Source organism: Carcharhinus amblyrhynchos, chromosome 33 (genome assembly GCF_965287045.1).
Source record: "Carcharhinus amblyrhynchos chromosome 33, sCarAmb.v2.hapA, whole genome shotgun sequence".
NCBI classification, from domain to species: Eukaryota; Metazoa; Chordata; class Chondrichthyes; order Carcharhiniformes; family Carcharhinidae; genus Carcharhinus; species Carcharhinus amblyrhynchos.
Window position 1 is genome coordinate 12,797,488 of NC_137356.1, and position 25,806 is coordinate 12,823,293.

Genomic DNA, 25,806 nt, shown 5'->3' on the forward strand with positions numbered 1-25,806 from the left:
ATCTTGACTTAGAACCATTCCTTCACTGTGCCTAAGTCAAAGACCCAGAAGCTCCCTGACAACAATGTGGGTGTACCTGTGCTACGATGACTGTAATGGTTCAAGAAGAGAGCTCACCATCACCTTCATGAGGGCAATAAATGCAGGCCTTCCCGGTGATGCTCACCTACCAAAAATAAATGAATGAAAAACTCTGGAACAAAGTGATCTGATAAAAGATCTTTGAGATTAAGGGATTGATAACTGAATGCAGAGAAGATGTTCCCATATGCAGGAGGGAACAGAATAGGGCCAGAATTATAAGATGGAGAATCTCTACAATATAGAAAGAGTCCATCAAGTCTGCACTGACGCTCCAAAAGAACAGGCCCTGCCTTCTATTCCCATAACCACTTGCACTTACAATTGCTAATCCAACTAATTCACACATCCCTAGACACTAAGGGGGCAATTTAGCATAGCAGTTTACGTAACCTGCATGTTTTTGGACATGTGGCGAATGTGCAACCTCCACACAATCAGACAAGGCCGGAATTGAACCTGGGTTCCTGGTGCTGTGAAGCAGCAGTGCTGCCACCCAATAGGGAATTCAGAAAATACTCTCCAGAGAATGATTAAAATGTGGAACTCACTATTACAGGAAGCAGTTGATAGGGCTGTCATTAAGGGGAAGCTACAAGAATGTTGATGGATTATATAAAGAGGCATAATCACTGGCACAGACTTGTTGAGCTGAGTGACCTGTATCTGTTTTGTAAATACTATGTAGATTACAGCAGTGAATGTTAATGATGAAATAACGTCCTCAATATGATTCTTTACTCTGTTCATATTTACTGTCAAATATTCAAAACGCTCAGTAAAATCAGCCATGAACTTCCTTTTCGCTCGTCGGTGAAGATTCGCACTAGCATTACACCTTCAAGGTATTTCAGATAATGAAAGGAGCAGCAATAGAACAATTAAAGAAACTGACAGAAACCTGACCACTGAAATATTTTTAGATACAAAATAAGGAGACAGAACAGCATTGAGTAGTAAGTTTCAGTCTACTTCTGAGGTATCAGCATCCTTCAACATGATTGAAGAGGAAAGCTGACAGAGCAACAATTATGTTATTTAATAATGAAGTTATTCTGATTTTTCAAACCACAAGTTTGAAGTCTGCATCCTCCCTATTATTCTTTCTCAATCTCCAAGCTTTAAAGTTTTCTTCAAATGAACATGGTCCACTTAGCATTTCTCCTCAATTTAAAATTACACTTTCTTTCTCTCTATTCCAGGAATCAGAGATCAAAAAGTGGGGTGGATGTAAAGGCATGCACAGTAAAAGTGGACAATTTTAGACAAATTGTTCTGATTTCTGGAGAACATATATTCCCCACTTTTTTAAAATTTTGGTCTGGGAGTGAAGAGGCTGAATAAACTAGGCTTGTACTCGTTAGAGTTTAGAAGAATGAGGGGAGATCTCATTGAGGTGTATAAAATGATGAATGGGATAGATAGGATAGACGTGGAGAGACTTCCCACTCAGAAAGGACAGTAGGACTAGGGGGCACAGCCTCAAGATAAAGGGGGGGGGGGGCTGCGGTTTAGAACAGAGTTGAGGAAGAACTTCTTCACTCAAAGGGTGGTGAATCTCTGGAATTCTCTGCCTGTTGAAGTGGTGGAGGCTACCTCGCTAAATATTTTTAAGACGCGGGTTGATGGGTTTTTGATAAGAGAGGGGATTAAGGGTTATCGGGAGAGGGCGGGAATGTGGAACTGAGCCACGACAGATCAGCCATGATCTTATTGAATGACGGGGCAGGCTCGAAGGGCTAGATGGCCTACTCCTGCTCCTATTTCTTATGTTCTTATGTGTGCCTTGTCCTTACATGTTGTCCAACTGGTCAAACTACCCATGTACTAATGGTTGGTGAGTCTTGAAATTGCGATTTACTTTAATTCTGAAGTGTATTGCCGGTTCGCGGGGTTTTTGTTTGTTTTCGCTTTCCGTAGCAGGACCTAGGCGCAAGGGCAGTCGGGAAGGGAGCGCGGGAGTACAAAAAGAAGGCTGCAATAGACAGCGGGCAGCGTTGGGAGCGGGCAGCGGAGTGAGGTGGGTGCTGAGTGAGTGCTGCAAGGGCTTTGACTCACAGGGCTTAGGCAAGAGCAGGCTTAGGCAAGGTGAGTTACTAGTCTAATTTTTCCATTTGTGTCCATAATTCTAAGGGTAGTCAAATAAATGGCAGGATCCTTGGGGAGACGCGTCAGCTGCATTAGGTGCAATATGTGGGAGCTCCTGGAGACACCACGTCTCCTGAAAGTCCACATCTGCACCAAATGTCTGGAGTTGCAGTGATTGAGGGCCCGGGTTAGGCAATTAGAGCTGAGGCTGGAAGATTTATTTTTAGTCAGGGAGAATGAGGCAATAATAGATAGGAACCACGGTCATGTGGAGATCCCAGAACCTAGGAGAGGGGATGGGTGGGTTACAGTTAGGAAGGAGAAAAAGAAGAGGAGTAACGGTCCAAAGGCTACCCCAGAGGTAGTCTCCCAAGATATCAGGGGTAAAGCGACAGCTGGGGTGGAAAGGGCAAGAGAGGAAGACCAGAATGCCTCAGAGGGAAGGAAGGGGGCTGGATAGAACAAAGAACAACTCGGCATGGGAAACAGGCCCTTCGGCCCAACAAGCCCGTGCCGCCATTTTAAAGCATTTTCCCACACCTACCTTGCCCTGTGTGTATGCGAATGGTACCCCTACTGTAGCCAGATTCAGGGGAGAATAGTGTAGGGTCAATTTGGTACACCAATCAGCCTAAGAGCACATCTTTGGGGTGTGGGAGGAAACCGGAGCACCCGGAGGAAACCCACGCAACCACAGGGAGAATGCGCAAACTCCCACAGACACTGGCCCAAATCCATGTATCTGCACAGCTAGCAGTGATAGTCATTGAGCTGTTGTGGTGTGTAATCCAGAGGCCTGGGCTAATCTATGGATAGGTGAGTTAAAATTGTGGATGTGAGATAGTGGTGGGGGATGGGAGAGTTAAAGGAATTGATGGGCGGTTCTGTGGGCAAAAGCGGGACTCCAGGATGGTAGTCTGCCTCCCTGGAGCAGGGGGTACAGGATGTGTCAGAGAGGGTAGAGGGAATCTTGAAGGGCCAAGGGACCCAGGCGGATGTAATTATACACGTAGGAGAGAAGGATGTAGGAAGGAAGAGTAGGGGGGATATACATAGGCAGTTCAGGGAGTTGGGGGCCAGGCTGAAGTGCAGGGCCTCCAGGGTGGTGTTCTCTGGGCTGCTGCCAGTGCCCAGTAATAGCAGGGATAAAAATAATGAGATCCTACAGCTGAATGCGTGGCTGAGAGATTGGTGCAGGACAGTGGGTTTTAGTTTTGTAAACCATTGGGAAATCTTTGTGAGGGAAGGGCACTTGTACAAGTGGGATGGGGAACATTTAAATGGGAAGGGGTACACATATTTTAGCTGGGAGGTTAGCTGGAGTGTTTCGGCAGGGTTTGAACTAATATGGACGGGGGGGTGGGGAGGAGACAGATAGCTCAGTAGGCACTGGAAGTGGGAGTGAGTTGGGTGACAGGGTAAGTCTAGATGAGAGGAAAATCTCCCAGAAGAAGGAGGATCTGAGTGGGCCTGAGGGTCTTCAGTGCATCTGTTTTAATGCGAGGAGTGTGATGGGTAAGATGGATGAATTTAGGGCCTTAATGTTCGTGAGGAATTTAAGAACATAAGAACATAAGAAATAGGAGCAGGAGTAGGCCATCTAGCCCCTCGAGCCTGCCCCGCCATTCAATAAGATCATGGCTGATCTGTCGTGGCTCAGTTCCACATTCCCGCCCTCTCCCCATAACCCTTAATCCCCTTGCCTATCAAAAACCTATCAACCCGCGTCTTAAAGATATTGAGCAAGGCAGCCTCCACCACTTCAACGGGCAGAGGATTCTAGAGATTCACCACCCTTTGAGTGAAGAAGTTCCTCCTCAACTCCGTTCTAAACCGTGCCCCCTTTATCTCGAGGCTGTGCCCTCTAGTCCTACTGTCCTTTCTGAGCGGGAAGAGCCTCTCCACCTCTATCCTATCCATCCCATTCAACATCTTATACGTCTCAATGAGATCTCCCCTCATTCTTCTAAACTCTAACAAGTACAAGCCTAATTTATACAGCCTCTCCTCATAGTTCAACCCCCTCAACTCCGGAATCAGCCTAGTAAACCTCCTCTGCACTCCCTCCAAGGCCAAAATATCCTTGCGTAAGTACGGCGACCAAAACTGCACACAGTACTCCAGCTGCGGCCTCACCAGTGCCCTATACAGCTGCAGCAAGACCTCCCTACTTTTATATTCAATCCCCCTCGCTATGAAGGCCAGCATCCCATTAGCCTTCCTGACCACCTGCTGCACCTGCAGGCTGGGTTTTTGCGACTCATGCACAAGGACCCCGAGGTCCCTCTGCACCGTCGCCTGCTGCAGTTTTTCACCACGTAAGTAATAGTCCTTCCTACCATTATTCCTACCAAAGTGGACAACCTCACATTTGCCAACATTAAATTCCATTTGCCAGTTCCTGGCCCATTCTCCCAGCCTACCTAGATCCTTCTGCAGACTCTCCACACCCTCCACACAATTTGCCATTCCACCAATCTTGGTGTCGTCAGCAAATTTCGACACCATACACTCGGTTCCCTCCTCCAGATCATCTATATAAATGGTAAATAGCTGAGGTCCCAGCACCGACCCCTGGGGCACTCCACTCGTCACCAACCGCCAATCCGAATAGCACCCATTGACCCCCACTCTCTGCCTCCTATTTGACAGCCAATCTTCTATCCACGCTAACACCCTACCCCCAACTCCATGCCCCCTTACCTTCTGTAATAACCTCTTGTGAGGCACCTTGTCAAACGCCTTCAGAAAATCAAGAAACACCACATCCATCGGCTCTCCTCTATCCACCGCCCTAGACACATCCTCATAGAACTCCAATAAATTCGTCAGACACGACTTCCCCTTAACGAAACCGTGCTGCGTCTGCTCTCCCAAACAATTCTCCTCAAGATGCCTCGCTATTTTCTCCTTGATCACGGATTCTAACATTTTTCCTACAACAGACGTTAAACTAACCGGCCTATAATTCTCCACCTTTTGCGTGCCACCCTTCTTAAACAACGGCGTAACATTAGCCGTTTTCCAATCTTCCGGCATTTCCCTGGAATCCAGCGACGTTTGGAAAATAATCACCGAGGCATCCACTATCACCTCCGCCATTTCTTTCAGAACCCTTGGATGCATTCCATCCAGTCCTGGGGACTTGTCCACAATCAGTCTCTCCAGTCTGTCGAGCACCGCCTCTCTAGTAACAATAATGTCATTCAGGCCTTCCACTCCTACCATCTTTCCATCGCTAACACCCGGCAAATTATTCACGTCCTTCTCCGTGAAGACCGAAACAAAAAAGTTATTCAGGACCGCAGCCATTTCCCCATCCCCTACCACTAAGTCCCCCCTCTCATCCTCTAAGGGTCCAACGTTCATCCTAGCCAGCCTCTTCCTTTTTATGTATTTATAAAAACTCTTGCTATCCTTTTTTATATTAAGCGCCAGCCCAGCTTCATTGTTTATCCTACCCTTCTTTATCAACTTCTTTGTCATTCTTTGTTGACATTTAAACCTCTCCCAATCCTCTTCTCACCCACTACTCTTAGCTACTCTAAACGCATCCGCTTTTAATTTAACACTTTCCTTTACCTCCTTCGTTATCCACGGCTGATTATCTCTTCTCCTACGATCCTTTTTAACCATCGGAATAAATTTCTGCTGAGCACCAAGAAAGATCTCCTTAAAGATCCTCCACTGTTCCTCAGCAGACCTACCTTCCAACGCACTCCCCCAATCAACATTCGCCAATTCCTCTCTCATCCTACCATACTCCCCTCTGTTCAAACAAAGGACACATGTCCGGGAACCCACTTTCTCCTCCTCCATCTGCACCAGAAATTCCACCATACAATGATCACTCTTCCCAAGAGGATCCTTCACCACAAGGTCCCTAATTCTACCTGCCTCATTACATAACACCAGATCCAAGATAGCTCGCTCCCTCGTCAGCTCCAACGCACACTGTTCGAGGAAACTATCCCGGCAGCATTCCAAGAACTCCTCCTCAAGCCCACCGCATCCAACATGGGTCGACCAATCAATATGTAGATTGAAATCCCCCATAATTATCGCCGTCCCATTCCTGCACGCCGCATTTATTTGTGCGTTAACAGCCCGCCCCACCTCCAGATCATTATTCGGGGGCCTATAAACGACACCCACCAGCGTCTTCCTCCCTTTGCTGTTCCTAATCTCCACCCACAACGATTCCACGTTCTGCTCTTTGGTTCCTATATCATCCCTTACTACCACCCTGATGCTATCCTTAATCAGCAGAGCTACGCACCCCCCCTTTTTCCTCCTGCCTATCCTTCCTAAACACTGGATACCCCTGTACATTCAGCTCCCAGTCCCTGTCACCTTGCAGCCACGTCTCTGTAATGGCCACCAGATCATATCCATTTGTGCTGATCTGCGCCACCAGCTCATCCACTTTATTCTGAATGCTTCATGCATTCAGATAAAGTGCTTCAGATGCAGAAGTGCCTTCATCCCAGCCTTCACCTGTACCCTATTTGCCAGAACGCCACCAACCATACTCATGCCCCCTACTCCTTTTATTATTGGGACATCCTTGGCCTCCTCCCTTATCTGCACCCTCTCCTTTACTTTAGACCCCGTAATGTCACCTACCCTCGCACCCTCCCCCCCCCCAATTAGTTTAAAGCCCTAACTACAGTCCTATTTACACGATTCGCCAGCACTCTGGTCCCAGCACGGTTCAGACCAACCCCATCCCACCTGAACAGGTCCCACCTACCCCAATACTGATGCCAATGCCCCATAAATTCAAACCCATTCCTCCCACACCAATCCCTGAGCCACCCATTCACTTCCTTAATCTTATCAACCCTACGCCCGTCTGCACTCGGTTCAGGCAGTAGTCCGGAGATTTAGATGTGGTGGCAGTGACAGAGACGTGGTTAAAGGAAGGGCAGGACTGGCAGCTAAATATTCCTGGGTATAAGTGTTTCAGGCGTGACAGGGGAGGGTCGAAAAGAGGAGGGGGAGTGGCACTCTTAGTTAGGGAGCACATCACAGCGGTGCAGAGGGAGGATAACATAGAGGGGTTGGAAATTGAGTCTCTGTGGGTGGAGTTGAGGAATAGGAAGGGAGTGATTACTGTGCTAGGGGTGTATTACAGACCGCCCGACAGCCCGCGGGCAGTGGAAGAGGGTATATGTAGAGACATTTTGGATAAGTGTAGGAAGAACAGGGTTGTTGTAGTGGGAGATTTTAATCTCCCTGGGGTGGATTGGAAGGTGCTTAGAGCTGGGGGTTTGGACGGGGAGGAATGTGTATTCCTAAGATGTATATTGGAAGGGTCCTTGGAGCATTATGTAGATAGCCCGACTAGCGAGGGGGCTATACTGGATTTAGTTCTGGGCAATGAGCTGAGTCAGGTGGTTGAGGTTGTGGTAGGTGAACATGTGGCTACTGTCTACTTTAGGATACGAATGGAAAAAGATGAGTGCTGTCCTAAGGGGAGGGTGCTAAATTGGGGGAAGGCTAGGTACAGCTGGATTAGGCAGGAGCTTAGGGATACAGACTGGGATAGGCTGTTGGAGGGCAAGTCCACATTAGGCATGTGGGAGTCTTTCAAGGGAAAACTGAAATGGGTGCAGGAAAGGCAATCCCCAACTAGCGGGGATCTAATAGAGGTATATAAGATTATGAAGGGTATAGATAGAGTAAACAGAGGTAAGCCATTTCCTATAATAGAGACATGTAGGACAAGGGGCCATGGACTTAAGGTGAGGGAGGAGAGGTACAACATAGATATTAGAGGGAGGTTTTTCACACAGAGGGTAGTGGGGGTATGGAATGCTCTGCCAAGTAAGGTGGTGGAGGCAAACACGATAGAGTCCTTTAAGAGTAACTTAGACAGGCACATGACTGAGTTGGAGATGGGTGGATATAGGAGATCCTTTTAATAAGGGTCATTAGCATTGGGCCGTCCCTGGTAATGTAAATGGGTATAGTATGATAATAATGTTTTTTCTCTTTTCATTCACAGGTTTTAAGTCGGTCCACCTCGTGTCCAACGAGGGGCATACACACGATTGGTTTGTACTGGGGCTGCTCTTGGTTGTTCGAGATTGGCCTAGTGCTTCATGTCATTAGTGTGTGCCTAAACTGGACAAGATACTGGGCAAGATGACAGCTCAGTGACTATCGCTGATTGCTGTGCAGACACATGGATTTGGGTCGGTGTCTGTGGGAGTTTGCGCATTCTCCCCATGCTTGCGTGGGTTTTCTCCGGGTGCTCCGGTTTCCTCCCACACCCCAAAGATGTGCTGTTAGGCTGATTGGCAGGAATAAATTGTCCCTAAATCAGTTTCCCTCAATCTGGATGGCCATAAAACATTAGACAGGGGTCGTGGGTAGAGAGGTGGACTGGTGGTGTTGAGATGGCGGCGCGGGCTCGTTGGGCCGAAGGGCCTGTTTCCCGGGCTGATTTTGTTCTTTAGAAGTGCCAGTTAGGAGGAAGGATGGGAAAGGTGTGATTAGAGAGCCATGGATTACTAGAGATATAGAGGACCTGGTCAGGAAGAAACAAGAGGCGTATGTCAAATCTAAGCAACTGGGAACGAGAGCATTGGAGGAGTACAGAGTAGGAGGGATCTCAAAAGGGGAGTTAGGAGGGAAAAAAGGGGGCATGAAATGGTTTTGGCAGGTAGGATTAAGGAAAATCCAAAGGCGTTTTACTCCTATGTTAGGAGCAAAAGGGTGGCTAGGGGAAAAATCGGTCCTCTCAGGGACAGATGAGGGGAATTGTGCTTAGAGTCTGAGGGAATGGGGGAGATCCTGAATGAATACTTTGCATCGGTATTCACGAAGGAGAGGGGCTTGATGTCTGGTACGGCCATCGAGGGAGCTGTAGACCAACTGAAGGAACTATCGATTACGAGGGAAGAAGTGTTAGGGCTTTTAGGTAGCATTAAAACTGATAAATCTCCTGGGCCTGATGGCATTTATCCTAGGCTGCATAGGGAGGCGAGAGATGAGATTTCTGGGCCTCTGATGCAAATCTTTGTCTCTTCTTTGGACACAGGTGAGGTTCCAGAGGACTGGAGGACAGTGAACGCGGTACCGTTGTTTAACAAGGGTAGGAGGGATAACCCGGGTAACTATAGGCCGGTGAGTTTGACGTCAGTGGTAGGCAAGTTGATGGAGAGGATTCTTAGGGATAGGATGTATGAGCACTTAGAGCGTTGCGATCGGATTAAGGATACGCAGCATGGCTTTGTAAAGGGAAAATCTTGCCTTAGGAATCTGGTAGAATGTTTTGAGGAGGTGACAAAAACGGTTGACGAAGGACGAGCCGTTGATGTCGTCTATATGGATATCTATATGGCATTTGACAAAGTCCCTCGTGGTAAGTTGGTAGAAAAGGTTAAGGCTCATGGGATACGTGGCCAAATATCTAGATGGGTTGAGAACTGGCTTGCTAGGAGGAGACAAATAGTAGTGGAGGGGTCCTTTTCTAGCTGGAGGTCTGTCACTAGTTGTGTGCCACAGGGCTCAGTACTGGGACCTCTTCTTTTTGTAGTATATATAAATGACTTGGAAGAGGGAGTAAGTGGTGTGATCAGCAAATTTGCTGATGACACCAAGATGGCTGGATTGGCAGGCAGTGAGGAGCAGTGTCTGGCAATACAACAGGATATTGATAGGCTGGTATATTGGGCAGATATATGGCAAATGGAGTTTAATCCGGATAAATGTGAGGTGATGCATTTTGGCCGGAATAATGTCGGGGGGAGTTATATGATAAAGGGTAAGCCCATAAAGAGTATAGAAATGCAGCGAGACCTGGGGGTGCAAGTGCACAAGTCTTTGAAGGTGGCAGTACATGTGGAGAAGGTTGTGAAGAAAGCCTATGGTATGTTAGCTTTTATAGGAAGGGGTATAGAATATAAGAGCTGGAGTCTAATGTTGCAGTTGTATAGAACGTTGGTTGGGCCTTACTACCGGAAGGACGTGGAGACTCTGGAGAGAGCGCAGAGGAGGTTTACCAGGATGTTGCCTGGTATGGAAGGACTGGGTTATGAGGAAAGATTGAACAAATTGGGGCTGTTTTCCCATGAAAGACAGCGACTGAGGGGGGATCTAATAGAGGTATGTAAGATTATGAAGGGTACAGATAGAGTAAACAGAGGTAAGCTGTTTCCTATGTTAGAGACACACAGTACGAGGGGCCATGGACTTAAGGTGAGGAGGGAGAGGTATAACACAGATATTAGAGGGAGGTTTTTCACACAGAGGGTAGTGGGGGTATGGAATGCTCTGCCAAGTAAGGTGGTGGAGGTAAGCACGCTAGAGTTGTTTAAGAGTAACTTAGACAGGTACATGAGTGGGTTGGAGATGGGAGGATATAGGAGATTGTTTTAAATAAGGTTCATTAGCATTGGGATGTCCCTGGTAATGTAAATGGATGGTATGATAATAATGTTTTTTTCTCTTTTAATTCACAGGTTTTAAGTCAGTCCGCCTTGTTGTCCAACGAGGGGCAAACACGCGATGAGTCGTACTGGGGCTGCTCTTGAATGTTCGAGATTGGCCTAGTGCTTCATGTCGTTAGTGTGTGCTTAAACTGGACCAGATGCTGGGCAACACGACAGCTCAGTGACTATCACTGTTTGCTGTGCAGACACATGGATTTGGGCCAGTGTCTGTGGGAGTTTGCGCATTTTCCCCGTGCTTGCGTGGGTTTTCTCCAGGTGCTCCGGTTTCCTCCCACACCCCAAAGACGTGCTATTAGGCCGGTTGGAAGTAATAAATTGTCCCTAAATTAGTTTCCCTCAATGTGGATTGCCATAAAACAACAGATAAGGGTCATGGGTGGAGGGAGGGATTGCTATTGTTAAAATGGTGGCGCGCGCTCGTTGGGCCAAAGGGCCTGTTTCCTGGGCTGTTTTTGTTCTTTATATGTCACAGCCAGAGTTGTCAGTGGGCTTTTAGCCATGCAGACAAGCACAATCCTACTTTCTTCTAAGATTTTCATTCATGCACTTTCTAATAGTAATGAAAAGGAGCAATGGCTAAATTTTCCCTTCCCTGGTTCCTTGGTCCTGAGGTCAGTTGTAGCATCTCAAATGCTATCTTGCATGAGATGCAGTTAACTCAGCTAGAAACTGAGTCTCAAACCTTTCTCGTCAGTCATTACTGGAGCGAAAAACCCTGACACGTTAGGTTAAATAAAGCACATGTTTATTGGTGAGCACTTTGGAAACATGATTTTGCTTTAGAGTGTTCGTGGATTAAGGATTTTCAAAATTCAGCGCAAAACAAAATCCACCTCTCAAAAAGTTAGTCTGTTAATCATTCAAAACAAATTACTTCAGATTGAGAATTACACATTCCAAGGGAGTCATGACTCTGATTATCTTTCTGGAGTACCTCTTTATTGAACTGTACTTAAAAAGAAACTATGTGAAATTCAAATTAGAAACTCAACAACAAAGGAAAGGAACTAACCAAGTGGCTGTTTTACTCCACCTGTCCTTGTAATTATCATAAGAACCTCTTGTACTTTGTCCTATCCTTAAATACCAATAATACACACAGATACAGGAGATTTTGGTGGTATACTAAATGACACCAGTCCTTTCATCTCTAGAATCTGGGTTTAAATGAAACTCAAATTGATAAAATGAAAGTCTCCTCCCGAATTGTTGTGTCAGTGTCAAACTTTGTGATCCAACTGAGTTCTGCGATCAAATGATTTTAGCATACATTGCATGAAATTCCTCTGGTCACAGTACTAACCAATTTAAAATAAACAGGTTAACCAGCATAAAAAAGAGTTTCATGCAAATGTATCACAGGTAGTTGTACTAAAATTGTGTTTGATACTGGTACAGACATGATTGACCAAAGGGCCTCTGAGTAGTTTCATTTTTAGTTTCTAGAGAGCACAAATAAACATTGAAACCAATATATCTACTGATAACCTCTTAATTATTTAAGAGGATGGTCCCATTATCTGCAGTGGCGGCCCGATCTTTTAAATGTTTGCAGCATATGATGAAATGATGCTTAGATTCAAACACCAATGTGTATCTGCTCTCAGCTATGTCAACAATGCTGATTTTGGCAGCAGCATCCATTGACTAGGAAAGAGTATGAAATCATCTACAGCTCCTGCTCCTAAACATTATAAAATGACTTACATTGCTAAGTGCCAGCATGTGAACATTGAATAAGGACAGGACCTGATGCTCTCCAGGTTTGAAAAGGCTGCCAAAACTTATATTCACAAGAAAAATGATCATGTCTTCTGAAACATGAGTAATTTAGAAGCATCTTACTATCTACAAAGGCAATCCAGAACTCTCATGTTTCAATAGAAATGGTTGGTCTGTGAACAGAATCCTCCATTGAATTTTGTTGCTAATTTATTTGTAATATTTTTGCTTCTCCAGTTTTCTTCTCTCCTCTTACTCTGATAAAGCTATCATGCTAATTACCAGTGGAACCATCATTTATCTTGTGAATATAAGTTTTGGCAGCCTTTTCAAACCTGGAGAGCATCAGGTCCTGTCCCTATTCAATATTCACATGCTGGCACTTTGCAAGTCATTTTATAATGTTTAGAAGCAGGAGCTGCAGATGATTTAATACTCTTTCCTAGTCAATGGATGCTGATGCCAAAATCGGCATTGTTGACATAACTGAGAGCAGATATTGGCGTTTGAATCTAAGCCCTCTATATGGATGACTCAGTATTCCATTGACTGCTTAAATCTGCTTTCTGAGTTTTTAACCATGACTGCTGTCTCAATCTCACGGGTTTAAAACAAAGAGTGGAGGATTTTATTACATTTTCTCCATGAATAGCTCTAACCTATTCTCTGGATTCAATGACAATTTACATTTATCCAACACCTTTAATGTAGAAAACCCCAAAAGAAGCATTATCAAAATGTGTGCTCTGCAGAAATCAGCAGATGTGGCCAAAGCATGGTCAGGGACGGGTTATAAAGAACACCATCAGCAATGATAGGATGATGGGAGGAGGGGTAAAGCGTCAGAGGCCTGTGAGTACAATAAGTTTGTCGAATTGGAGGATTTTACAGAGATAGGGAGGGTTATTACCATGGAATGATTTAAACACAGGTTACAATTGAGACATTGATACCAGGAGTGAATGTTATAAAAGTCAGGGCAATCTGCCTGCTTAACAGATGATCATTAAAACCATCACAGGTTGCTGAGAGGTTTTTAATGGCTTTCTCAAGATATTACATAACTACTTGATGTGACTGAAACACATTGATGGATCAGTTTGGCTTTTATTATACATTCTTTTGCAAATTTTATATGTAATGTTCTATGAGTCCAGTCCCAAGCACAAAGTCAAATAACTGTTTTTCTCTTAAATCTCCCCCTAGTTAGTTTTCTGTACAATCTTGTAAGTGATATGTCAATACCAGTTTTTCTGATTGGGTGCGTCTTATGACAACACATGGAAGAGTCCATTGATAATCAATATTAAATCTATACATCGAGTAATTCCAGTATATCATCAATTTTTAATTATCAAACTTTGAATAATCAACCAATGTAGCTAGGATGTGATGAGTGAGCTTGATATAGGCAGTAGAGTTTGGAGCAGCATTTAGATAAGAGAGAGAGAGAGAGTCAAGAATGGATTGCTGGGGGACCCAGAGGTAATGCGTAGTATTGGAAACAAAATAAATTTCAATTCTAGTAATCCAGGCTGCGCAAGGTGTCAGTGTCGCATTCACCACTTACTGTTATGCTTCATTTCAATTGTGCAGTAACAAAGTCAATATCCATAAGTTTAAACTGAGGTAAGTGAATTATATCAAGTGCACAAGTTGTGAGTCATGGTTATAAATGCTATGATGCACAGTTGATTGGAAAATTTTAAAAATAATTCTTGTACATCTTTGAGAGTCAGGCAGATCCCAAATTCCTGTCATTATTCATGACTATTAGGAGTTGTGAAGGAGGGCTTTACTCTAACTTTACTTACTCCTTCAGGCCATAACCTGAGTATTTTCCCATATGGCAAGGACTAGTTGCCTGATGCTACACTTACGTTCATCTGGTTATGTGATTGACACCATATCACTGGCACAAAGGATTATGATATAAAGGCTTCTGCAATTTTTCTCACAACAGTTCTCTGATTCCATATCATGCACTAGTTGGAGAAGAGCCAGGAGCAGGAGAGGGCAAGGATCGTTACATAATCACAGTTTCTAGGTGCGTATCAGAAGTATGGTTTACCTAGAAGAGGCAATCAGGAATCTAAAATGCATCTCAACTCTCACCCAGCCCTGCAATCTGCTCAAGGGACTAAATCAGATTCTCCCTCATTTACAACTTGCCAGAGCAAGGTGGACACCAAGGTTGGAATCCTAGGGGATGATCTTACTAGAAGTTGGCAGAGCTCTATGAGACAAACGGCATGTTTCTCTCCAGGTTTTAACCACAGTGTTAAAAAAACAGCCGGCTGTGTTTTATGTCGTTGTGCAAGGGGGCACTGGCCAGGCCCGGCTGCACTGAGATTAGGGTGCCATGTTTAAATGGTGCCTACCAAGGAGGTCTCAAGGGCTCCCCCCCACTCTGATTGAAGTCAGCATTCACCCCCCGCCCCTGGCGATTGAAGACGGCACTCTTCCTACACTCCCGTGATCACATTGGCACTTGCATCCCGTCCCCTCCCACAGCCTGATCGTAGTCGGCATTCACCACTCTACGCCCTAATCAGCACCCCTTCCCTCCACTCATCAGAGTCTGCATTCAACTCCCACCTCCATCCTGATCGGAGTCGGGACCTCCTTCCCCCAACCCAAGTCAGTGCCAGCTCCTCCCAATTTCCCTGCCCCCATTTCCCCCTGAACATTGGATCTCTTCCCCCCATTCCCCCACCCGCACAGTCAATGCAGGCATTCTCTCCCACAGACAGCCATCACCAGCTTCCCCAACTCCCTTGTCCACTCCCAACCACCCCCACATACAAATGAATCCCTCCTCCCATGAGGCTTTCACTGGCACAGGTTGGCACTGTTAGGGTGACACTGGCATGATGCCAACCTGCCCAGGGATTTGCCAGGTCACTGCCAGGCCATCCCTCTCCCCGAAAGGCTATTCTCACCTTTGTGTCCCAGGGGAATTCCCATAACAGGTTCACGACTGGGTAAACCTATTGTAAACCATGCTGACTTGTGAATATACACAGGGAGTCATCATAGGGCGAGGGGACTGTTCGAATCTATTTAAGTCAGGTTCACGCCTGTTGCAGATGTGAATCTAATTACATCGCTGGCAAGGAATGGGGAAAATCAATGGTGAGACTGGGCTGAAGATCCCACCCCAAGTCTCTGCAAAGGTTCACATCCAGAGATGCTCATACTGTCAAACTGACACAACAGCAATTAACGTCAAAGGCAGGGGTTACAGGTAAAGAGATGCCAATTATTAGGAAAATGCTAAGTTCTGGTGAGAAATAGCAAGGTAGAAAGATTTAGGAAATAACTTCTTGCTAGTAGGGCTGAGATGGCTGAATGTTGAAACAGTAATGCACAGGAAGTTAGAACTGGAAAGATTTATTTAAAAATCACAAGCTAAGAGCAACTTACAGAAATAAGATGGGGGAAATCTTGGGATGAGATTTGTAATTTAATTTTAGGATAAGTTAAGGAGAAAGAAAGAAATAAAGTGTTTATGAAGGGTTTTTCAAGGTCTGGGAACATAGCAAAGCATATTACATGCAGCCACCACTACTTTGTTTTACTATGAAAATATCACAGCCAATTTGCACACATAAGAATCCACAAACAGAAATAGGAATAAGGATGAAGCTAACTGTACGGTTAAATTACTGACAGCAGCTAAACCAGGCACAGCAGCTATTTTGAAAGGTAAAACGAAATGAAACCTATCATTTAGCACCTGAATTCTTGGTGTAGTAGCATTTTACAGTCAGCAGGCAGTGCTCCTTCTACAAATCATTTTGTCATGGACAATTACAATGTAAACAAAATACAGCAGTGCCATCTGCTACCACCAGAAAGATAATGCAATTCCTGAGAAAATATTAAGCATATATTAAACATATATTTATTTAATGAATAAGACAGCGAAAGTAGTGTTTCCGGCGTGTACAGACATCACACATCTGATGCCATGCTTAGACATGTAAAATAATGTTAAATGCACGTATCCAGGCTTACTTTGCACTGGGCCTTGGATAAAGACCGGGAGATAATTTTTTGCTGGTTTTTAACTTGCTGTCTCCCTAGGTAATTTTGGTGCACCTAACGGAGATCGTCAAACTCAACATGATGTCTGAACCTGGAATCGTCTAGGTCATATTAGGAGTGCATTTAATCTTTAAACTATCAGGAAAGCTTCTGATGATTTTATGAAGTTGTACAGTTAAGGTGGTGGTGGTGATCTGTTGTGTAAACTCATGAAAATGGATGTAAACTAAAAGTGAAGGCTATCACATCTGTGTTAAAGCTGACTGTATCACATGTAACACACCATGGATTACACAGATTACCAAGATAATCCTGCATCATCTATGATGTCACAGATTCTGTGTTTCCCTTAGGATAAAACTGTCAAACGTATCATCCTGACATACATAATCTGGATCTGTGGATATTAAATTAACTGGGCTAATTGTTGTACGAAAGTAAGAGTTATGCTACTGGTAATCTAATACTGGGAGTCATGTACCTCTCCACTTTCATTCGCTTTGCATCACTTCAAGCAGCATTTCACCATCTTCATCAAATCCTCTCAGACCTCTGTCAATTACTTTGTATCCAGCCATGGGTAAGGGTAGAAGAGAGTTCAGGCTGTGATTGTTCATCCAGATTTCTCCTGCCATAGAGATAAACCTAGCCAAGCAATTCTTAGATTAGAAAACTGCAGCCATTAATGTGCATCCTACCACTCTGTGGTGAAATTCACCAGTGCCACTATTTAGATTGACAGTCAGTTGGTATTGACGATATGGGCATTTTCTATCAAGCTGGTCACCACAATAAGATAAACAAATGGACTTTGGAAAAATGTTTCCACTCAACTTCTAAAGCAAGAAGCTGGACCTGTGTGGAAAACAATACTGGAGCATTAATAGTTTCTTTAGGATTGGAGTGGGGGTTTTGTTTTTTCCTACTTTCATGTTAAAGACACTTCTTGTTCCATATCACCCCACTTTAGCAGTTGCAGAAATCACATGTTCACCTATGCCTTAAAGCATCAACATAGTGTACTTAAGTGCAAGTGCCTGAAGTATTCCAAATACCAAAACCACACTATCTTACTGTTACCTTCATGAAGTTGGGCTGTAGTTGGGATGATGAGATGCTGTATCTAGTTGTGCAAAACATTCCATGGAATCAACTGTCAGCTACATTAAAATTTGCTACTATTAATGTTAGATGTTCTACATTCACATTTCAACTTGATGTGTTATTTGCAATCTGCTCTCTGACTTCCAGAGGCAAAGTTTTAAAGATGTCATCTTCTACAATCAGTTGGTTTTTCCGGAGGGAAGTGCACTGTCCCAATTCAACCGGAAGTTTATCCAGTTTGTTGGCTTTAATGTCCAAGAGTTGCAGTTGCCGCAGACGCCCAATGGAAGGAGAGAGATGAGTTAGATTGTTGTGCGAGATATTCAGAACCCGGAGTTTAGTGCAATTGAAAAGGTTTTCAGGGAGTTCGGTCACCTTATTGCATTCTATAGCAAAATGCTGCAGCTCTACAAACTGCTCTATTTCAGGAGGGATCTTGGAGATGTGATTATGAGAAATATCCAGGAAGAGCAGCTTTGTAAGTTTGAACAGACTTGGGGGCAGGAATTCAATTTTGTTTTTATTGAGATAAAGCATTTCAAGTTTGGCAATTTTGGCAATGTGAACAGGAATGGAGGTAATGTTGTTATGCCACAACCTGAGGCAGATAAGTTTCCGAAGGTTTTGGCAGCTGGCAAGCTCTTCTGTTGAACTCAGGTTGTTGTCTTTTAGGTCTAGCTCCTGTAAATTGGTCAAGCTAAAGATTGCACTGGGAATTCTTTCCAAATTACAGTGGAGCAGCCTGAGCAGAATCAGACAGAAGAGCTTTTTGATATTTGCTATTGATGTGATTTTGACTCCTTCGTTATGGATTATCAGACATAGAAGATGAGGAGCCATGTCTAAAATTGCAGTTGGCAGCTTGGTTATGTTGGTTTTCAGATGCAAAGTGTCTATCTTTGGCAGCTCACGAAACATTTGCAGAGCTGTGGAGATTTTGCTGTCTGTCTGCAGTTGCCCTTCAATGTAGAGCTCACGCAAACTCTTCAAGGTGAATATCCATGGAGGTATTTCATCAGCAATACCGAAGCGCACACGTAAAGTTATCAAATTTTCCTTCAAGAATAACAGTGCCTGCCTCTCCACCTTAACTGAACAATTGTATAACCACATTTCTTTCATCATTTTCAGGTTGGAAATGGCAGCAGAAATGGCAACACCTTTGATGAGCTCCAACTTTAAAACCTCGATCTCTGTGAGGTCATAAACCTGGATTGGAATTCCGGGCATCATGAAGAGGTGCATCTCAACTTTGTTCTCTAGGTTTGTGATGAGACGCTGCTTTAGTCGCTCTTGACTCCATTCATGGTTCAAATTGAGCTGAAGAAGTTTGTTTTCACTCACGTCTGACAGGAACACGGCAAACTTCCGGGCATAAAGTTTGTCATACTGATCGATGAGATGAAGCAGGAATGCAAAGTCATTTCTCACATCAGGGATATCATCCATCCCAGTTTCCACCCTCACATTTTCAAATGAATACTCTTTCAATTTATAATAGAGTATCCAGTGCAGTGTGTACAGACAAGTGCAACTGTATAAGACAATTGCAGTTATGTACACCAAGGATAACATTCGAAACATCCTCCATAAGCCATGAATACAGAAGAAGTCAGTGAACCCAGTGATGTGCAATGCATCAATGCAGTGGATGTTGTTACACATTTGGGGGATGAATATGCTGATGTAGACAAGGATAACCACGCTTTGCACTGTTCTGACAATGGTCTGATTCAAATACATTGTATAGAGAATGTCTCCCTCTTCTGTATGGAGGCGGAATTTCTTCACCTTTTCAAATAAGGATTTGGCCTGTTCGCCTTCTTTTTTATCCAGAATTTTCACTGAGGAATTGTCTACCATTATTCCACCTGCAGCCTTCAAAACCTGTGAGGAACTTTTAGACAGAAGAGAAACCTTATTTGCTTTATGGACATCATTGCTGAAATCTATTTCTTGTGACAATGACTCAGAAGAATCCACTTTTGTTGGACTGTTAATAGAAGATAACGATTGATCTGTACTTGATTCAGACACCACAGGTACTCTGGTGGTAGATTCCTCGTATACAGTTTCTGACAGCGCTTTGGTCGTCCAGGGAGAGTCTAGGCATTTTCCAAGGACAGTAATAAAATGTTCTATCTTTGAACTTGTGCCAGGAAATTTGAACCAAAAGTTGCTGCTGATGAGAAATATCAGAGAATGCAGAAGGACCAGGTAAGGGAAATATTTCGAAAACCATATTACTGCATTATCATAGCACCACTGATTAATAAGGTAGTATTGCTGGACATCTAGACCAGTCTGGAATCCAGTAGCAAACGCATTCAGGTTGAGCTCTTCCAAAACAGAGTAGTTCCATTGACGGTCTTGAATGGAGAGACCTTCTGGAACTGGGATACACAGAATCTGACCACTTGATACCTGAGTAATAAAAGACTGAACATTAATTAATTCATTATGTCCGATCAATGACTCAGCCTCATTGTAGGCCACATATGAAACATATTCCATTTTTATTGCATGGCACCGGTAAGGTCGGTCTCTGCCAGTTCTGACTCATTGGCCCAATTTATTTCCCTCTAGCAGGATGCCACTGTTGCCCCTGGATTTTGAGTTGCCTGTATTATTCCAGCTAGGGGGAAACAAAGATCTGAATTACTGCATGATTATCCAGTAAGAGACACCAAGACCTTCCAGGTTGGAGAAACTATCCATCATGTTCTGGTACCCTGACTGTGAAGGGGTACATGAGGACTGAGATGTTTTCTGTGTTTCAAGCATAACCAGTGCTTGATCCAGTTGGGCACTATTGCAGAAACATCTCCTACCAGGTGGGCCCTTAACACACATTCTGGTAGATTTTATAGATCCTCTTACTATGGTACTATTGTCTAGAGCTGACTGTCAAATTCACAAAATGGATTGATGCCGTCCCCTGTAAGATTAACATGGCCTTCATAACAGAAAAACTGCGATTGTCTGAGGAGGTCTGAACATGCATGAAACCATTTCAAGTAGATAGCACTGGGAAAATGTGCTTAGAGTTTCAGAGATTTATGAAAAGCCACTGCAAGATGCACATCATCCACAATCATTGGGGTGATAGAAAGGGGCAATCAAACCGTGAAAATAATGCTATACAAGTTACCTAAGTGCCAGATGTCCATGACAGCAACCCCACATAACACCATTGATCTTTCACCGTAACAAGCTATGAAGGCTAATGAAGATGCCTGCCCACCTACTCCGTCCATCTGTCACCCCACTTTTACAACGAATGGCCAATCAGAAATGCTTGTTTTATGAAATGAGTGTGGCCTGGTACACAGGGAAAAGTCAGCAGTAAATTTAAAAAAAATGACAAAAAGGTTCAGTCACTTGAACATCAGTGTGAGATGTAGTCATGTCCCAAACTACTTAAGAACAGCATGCCTTTCAACTTAAGCAAAAGGGACCGATCAAAATTGTGAACAGGTCAAGCCCTGCTGTGTATTTGATCCAGATTCTGGGAAAAAAAGAGGAAAGAAGAGACCCAAACAGTGCCACATCAGTTAGTTGAAAAGGTCAGAAGAATAAATACATCAACATTTCTGTTAACTAATCATCAAAAGATAGCTAAACTCAAGGTTGTGATGGGCTGACAGCATTCATTAGTGCCATTCAGCCAATGATTGTCATTACCATAAAATGAGGATTGCCTCTAATGCCCACTGCTATGACCACACAGAACAACCAAGAAGATCAAGGCAACAACTGGGGATTGGCCTTAGGGAATAGGTATGATATGTCTGTTCATTATAATTATTGTGGCTGGCAAAGACCATGCAATGATAAACCACCCATGATATGCATGCATAAGGGAGGAGATGAATTTGCAGTAATGTGCCAATGTATTAAGAAAGACATCAGATAATACCAAGGTATTAGGATTATACCAAAGGGAAGTAGGAAGTCTTTGGGTTTAAATTCCTGTATTCGATCAGAATCACCATAAAAATCACAGGAGTCCTATAGATATAGTGGATATATTAAACTATCCAAAAGTGAGCAAATCACATTAAGAGATGGTTTTAACATAGGCCCCTGATGGAAAAAAGTCTGGATATAAGACAAGGACTAATTCAACAAATTAAGATACAGAAAAAGGAAAGTTATGGAGGCCAGAGGAAGAAAAACACAAGAAGAAAACTGCCTTCCATTACAAAATGTACTAGTAAGTGGATTAGTAGTCACTCGCATGTACAAACAACTGGAGAATGATGCATGGTACAAGATACAGTATTGCCTAGCATACTTCATGGGCAGGATCTTCTGTTCTGGAGTCTAAGTTTTGGTAGTGGGATCCAGGTACCCTTTCTCCTTAAGGAATCAGGAGGTTCTATCACATACCCACAGGGAAGAGACTGCCAGCCAGGCATTCATGGGGTTTATCCCAGGTCACCCTGCTGCAAAGTGACCTATCATCTCCAGTAGAACAGTCTGAGGAAGGAAGCACCTGCATGTATGCAGGAGAACCTTGGCAGCCAAAGGATGTCTGCCAAAGTTCTCACAGTTATCATGGAAAACAGTCATAACAGTCATGCCTCCATATCAGCTATGGATTTCAGGGCTGCGCTTAGGCTTAGTAATGGAAAAATAAAGGTGAAGAAATTTTGAAGGCACACAGATGGCACAAGTGTCCAACCAATGTATATAATATTCACACTTTTAAATTTATGTTTAAATGCATTGTGTTTACATTTGCTGTATTCACATTATGCTGCTTGTTGCTGTAATGACTGGGGGGATTTAAGGGCATTACATCTCTTTCCCAATTCTATTCTGATGAAGTGTTTCTACCATTTACTCTAGCACACCATCAGTGGTGTCATCACCAAGTATATCTGACTTGAGTATGATTAAGCCTTGACCATCATTCACAAATGTGTGACTGTGGTATCTGGCCCGAGACCCAAGACACACACCAGGCAATCCAGCAGGTATTGCCCATCTGGTTTTGAGTTCTCTTAGAATGCTGTCTGTGCAGCACTGCAGCCAATTCATTGCATGTCCTGCAGTGAGTTGTAAAGAGGATTCAAAGAGATCTCAAGGGGAGTTAGACAGGATAAGTGAATGGCCAGAAACATGGCAGATGGAGTATAAGGGTGACACAATAATGGAGAAAAAAACCCTGAATTACATACAGTTATACTGAACTTCTAAATAAGACATGCTTTTAAAAATAGACATACGGATGTCTATTTTTAGGCTGAGGATGTAAATTCTGAGAATGTAAATTCTCTCTAAATTGCTCCGGTGTGGGTGATACTAAGAGACAGAGACAATGGAATGCCTGTCTCAGACAGACAGAAGAAGCTATGCAAACATAAACTGCCATCTCCTGGAAGCTGATTATCATCTCAGCAACAATATTCTGTCGTGTCTTAGATCAGTTTGTGGATTTTCGCCTTTCAGGAATATACAAGAGACCAGGTCAAAAAGCCCTCAGAAAAAGTTAGTCAGTGTGCATTAATGCTGAGTGTGTTAGAGTGTGTGACACAGAAAGAAAAGGACAGCAGAGTATCCCCTGCTCTAGCAGGTAAAAATACAAGTCTTGCTCTCTCCCTGATTGCTGAAACAAGCCAAGTCAACAAAGCTGCAGTTGAAAAGGAAGCAAGATAATTCCTCAGCTAAGCCGCAGGACCCTGGAATCTCAAAACCAACTACTCAACTGCTGAAGTTAACACTTCTGGAATCAAAAATCTTAAATAACCGTAACGTTTCACCATCTACTGCTTGCAGACAAACCAAAGACTGATCCGTATTATCTTTTATTTTACTTATTTTTGAATTCACTTTTGATTTCTAATCTGTGTGAATGTGTGTGCATGTGTTTTATTCTATTCCTTGTGTTTAGTAGTTAATAAACTCACTCTTCCTTTAATTCAAGAAAGTCTGGTTAAATTGGCTGCTATTAAAGCATAAATATATTTGAACTAAGAAAAGGCATCCAAAGGGAACAGATTATTTTTGAAGTAATCTTGTTGTGACGAACAAGGCCTTGTTAATCCCATCTTCCTGCACCTGTCCGATAGCTCTGTAGTTTACAGCACATAAGATGCAAATCCAAGCACTTTTAAAAACAGTTTAGGGTCTCTGTCTCCACTACCAACTCTGGCAGTGAATTCCAGACACTCACTACCCTCTGCATAAAGAAGTTCTTCCTCATGTCCCCTCGACACCTTCTGCCACTTATCTTGAATCTACGTCCCCTGGTTCTAGAATTCTCCACCAAGGGAAATGATTTTATCCTGTCCATTCTAATTCCTACCCTCATAATTTTGTACACCTCAATCACCGCTCAGCCTTCTTTGTTTCAAGGAAAATAACCCCAATCTATCCAGTCTCTCATCATAACTACATTTTTCTAGCCCTGGCAACGTTGTTATAAACCTTCTCTGCATTCTCTCCAGAGCAATTATGTCACTCCTGACCAGAACTGTACATAACTATCCAGTTAAGGACTCACCAGTGTTTAATATAATTCCGACATTACATCCTTACTTTTATGTTCTGTACCTCTGCCAATGAAGGAGAGAATTCCAAATGCCTTCTTTACAACTTTGTCTTCTTGAACTTCTGCCTTTAGGAACCTATTTACCTGTACGCCATAATCTCTCACTTCATCTATCCCTCTTAGTATATTCCATTGATTTTGTCCTCCCAATAACTGTTTGACATCACATGACATGACACTTCTCAGTGTTAAAATCCACAAGATAATGATCATGAGTGGAAGCCAATATTCCTTGTCTTGTGGCCCAGAACATTAAGGCCAATTAAAAAAAAGACTTGCATTTATATAAAGCTTTCCATAACCGTTGGAGGTCCCAAAAAGCTTTATAATGAATACTTTTGATGTGCAGTGATTGCTATAATGTAGAAAATAGGAGCAAAAGTAGGTAATTCAGCTCTTCAATCAAGCTCTGCCATTCGATATAATCAGAACTGACCCCATCAAAGGGTATGGGATCATTCTCCCCACCCCATACCCTTTGATGTCTTTAGTGTCTAGAAATCTATCTACTTCCTTCTTAAATATATTCAGTGACTTGGCTTGCACAGCCTTCTGTGGTAGAAAATTCCACAGGTTCACTACTCTCTGAGTGAAGAGGTTTCTCCTCAACTCAGTCCTAAACAGCTTCCCCGTTTCTGAGACTGTGATCCTTATTCTACACTCCCTAACCAGAGGAAATGCAGCTCCCACAAACAGCAATATGATAATGACTGGATGTCTGGTTTTGTGACGTTGAGAAAGGGATAAAGAGGGGCCACAGATTCCCCTTAATAACTCCCCTCCACTTCTTCCAATATCGCCATTGGAATTTCTGCATCTACCTGAGAGGACGGATTGTTTAAAAACACAGCTTAATTACATTCTACGCTTGTAAAAGCCTTTTCTCCCCTTTTTTACCTGCAGTGCTCCTCCAAACATTGACACCAAAACCATTAGAAGGGTCAGATACTCTGCAAAAACGTCCCACCAGGGCTTCAGGATTTTGAATGCAGGGTCTTGTTCTCCAAAATATGATAATTCTGTTACTGGAATCATATCTACTAAGATGAAAAGATAACATTACGTAATCTCAATAGAGACCAATAACATGTTTTTCAAACAAGAGGAAAACCCATGAATTCACTAAAAGAATAAAACCTCAAGGTCTATAATTTAAACAAAATAATTTTATACCATATAAATAGTGAGCTATAATAAAATTCTATTTCACCACTATCTTCTCAAAGACAGCTAGTGATGTGCAATAAATGCTGGTCTGGTCAGTGATACCCATATCTTGTGCATACAGCATTTTTTTAAAGTTACATTTAAGGTAATAAAAATACAATAAACACAATTACTTATATTCCAAATTGGGTGTCTTCATTTTTCTTCTACACCTATTTGACTTATACCTGTCATGACCACATAAAAGATATTTTCTCAAAGTGGTCCATGAGCTAAGAATTTGAGAGTGTAAGTGTACGTGTGTATATAGCCCCTTTTTTAATCTGAGTGGTTCAATTTAAAATTAATCCAGCTTTAATTTTAAACAAGATAGAGGTTAGTTTATTGCAAAAACTTACTGCTAAAAGTTACTTCGATGAAAGTGGTAAAGTTATTAAATAAAATAGATACAAAGGTTAAAGTAGATAAAGGTAAAAAGATACTTTAGGATGATACTTTATATTACTTTCTATGAGATACTATTGCGAACCCATTGCTGGTATTCCTTCTTTCTGAAGTGAAGGGTTTTGAAGT

At 43.1% G+C, this 25,806-nt stretch overlaps 1 protein-coding gene across 3 annotated transcripts; it reads right to left on the reverse strand.

Moving 5' to 3' along the window:
• Positions 1-17,612: 17,612 nt before the first annotated feature.
• Positions 17,613-25,101, reverse strand: LOC145361018 (volume-regulated anion channel subunit LRRC8C-like). 3 transcript variants are annotated; one of them, XM_080216547.1, is made up of 3 exons: positions 24,964-25,101; positions 19,532-19,931; positions 17,613-19,456 (listed from the first exon to the last, which is right to left on the reverse strand). In XM_080216547.1, exons 1-3 carry the CDS (start codon positions 25,099-25,101, stop codon positions 17,613-17,615), a joined length of 2,382 nt encoding a protein of 793 aa, XP_080072673.1. The 3 variants fall into 3 exon arrangements, with proteins under 3 accessions (XP_080072673.1, XP_080072674.1, XP_080072672.1); XM_080216548.1 differs by having other exon boundaries at positions 17,613-19,378; positions 19,502-19,931; XM_080216546.1 differs by having other exon boundaries at positions 17,613-19,931.
• Between the last annotated feature and the right edge of the window lie 705 nt (positions 25,102-25,806).

Excerpts from the sequence above, each read along its gene's own strand:
- LOC145361018 (XM_080216546.1), bottom strand. The coding sequence starts at position 25,101 with ATGATTCCAGTAACAGAATTATCATATTTTGGAGAACAAGACCCTGCA. Across the intron at positions 19,932-24,963 it reads TGTTTGGAGGAGCACTGCAG|GTATCAAGTGGTCAGATTCT; the intron begins GTAAAAAAGGGG and ends TTTATTACTCAG.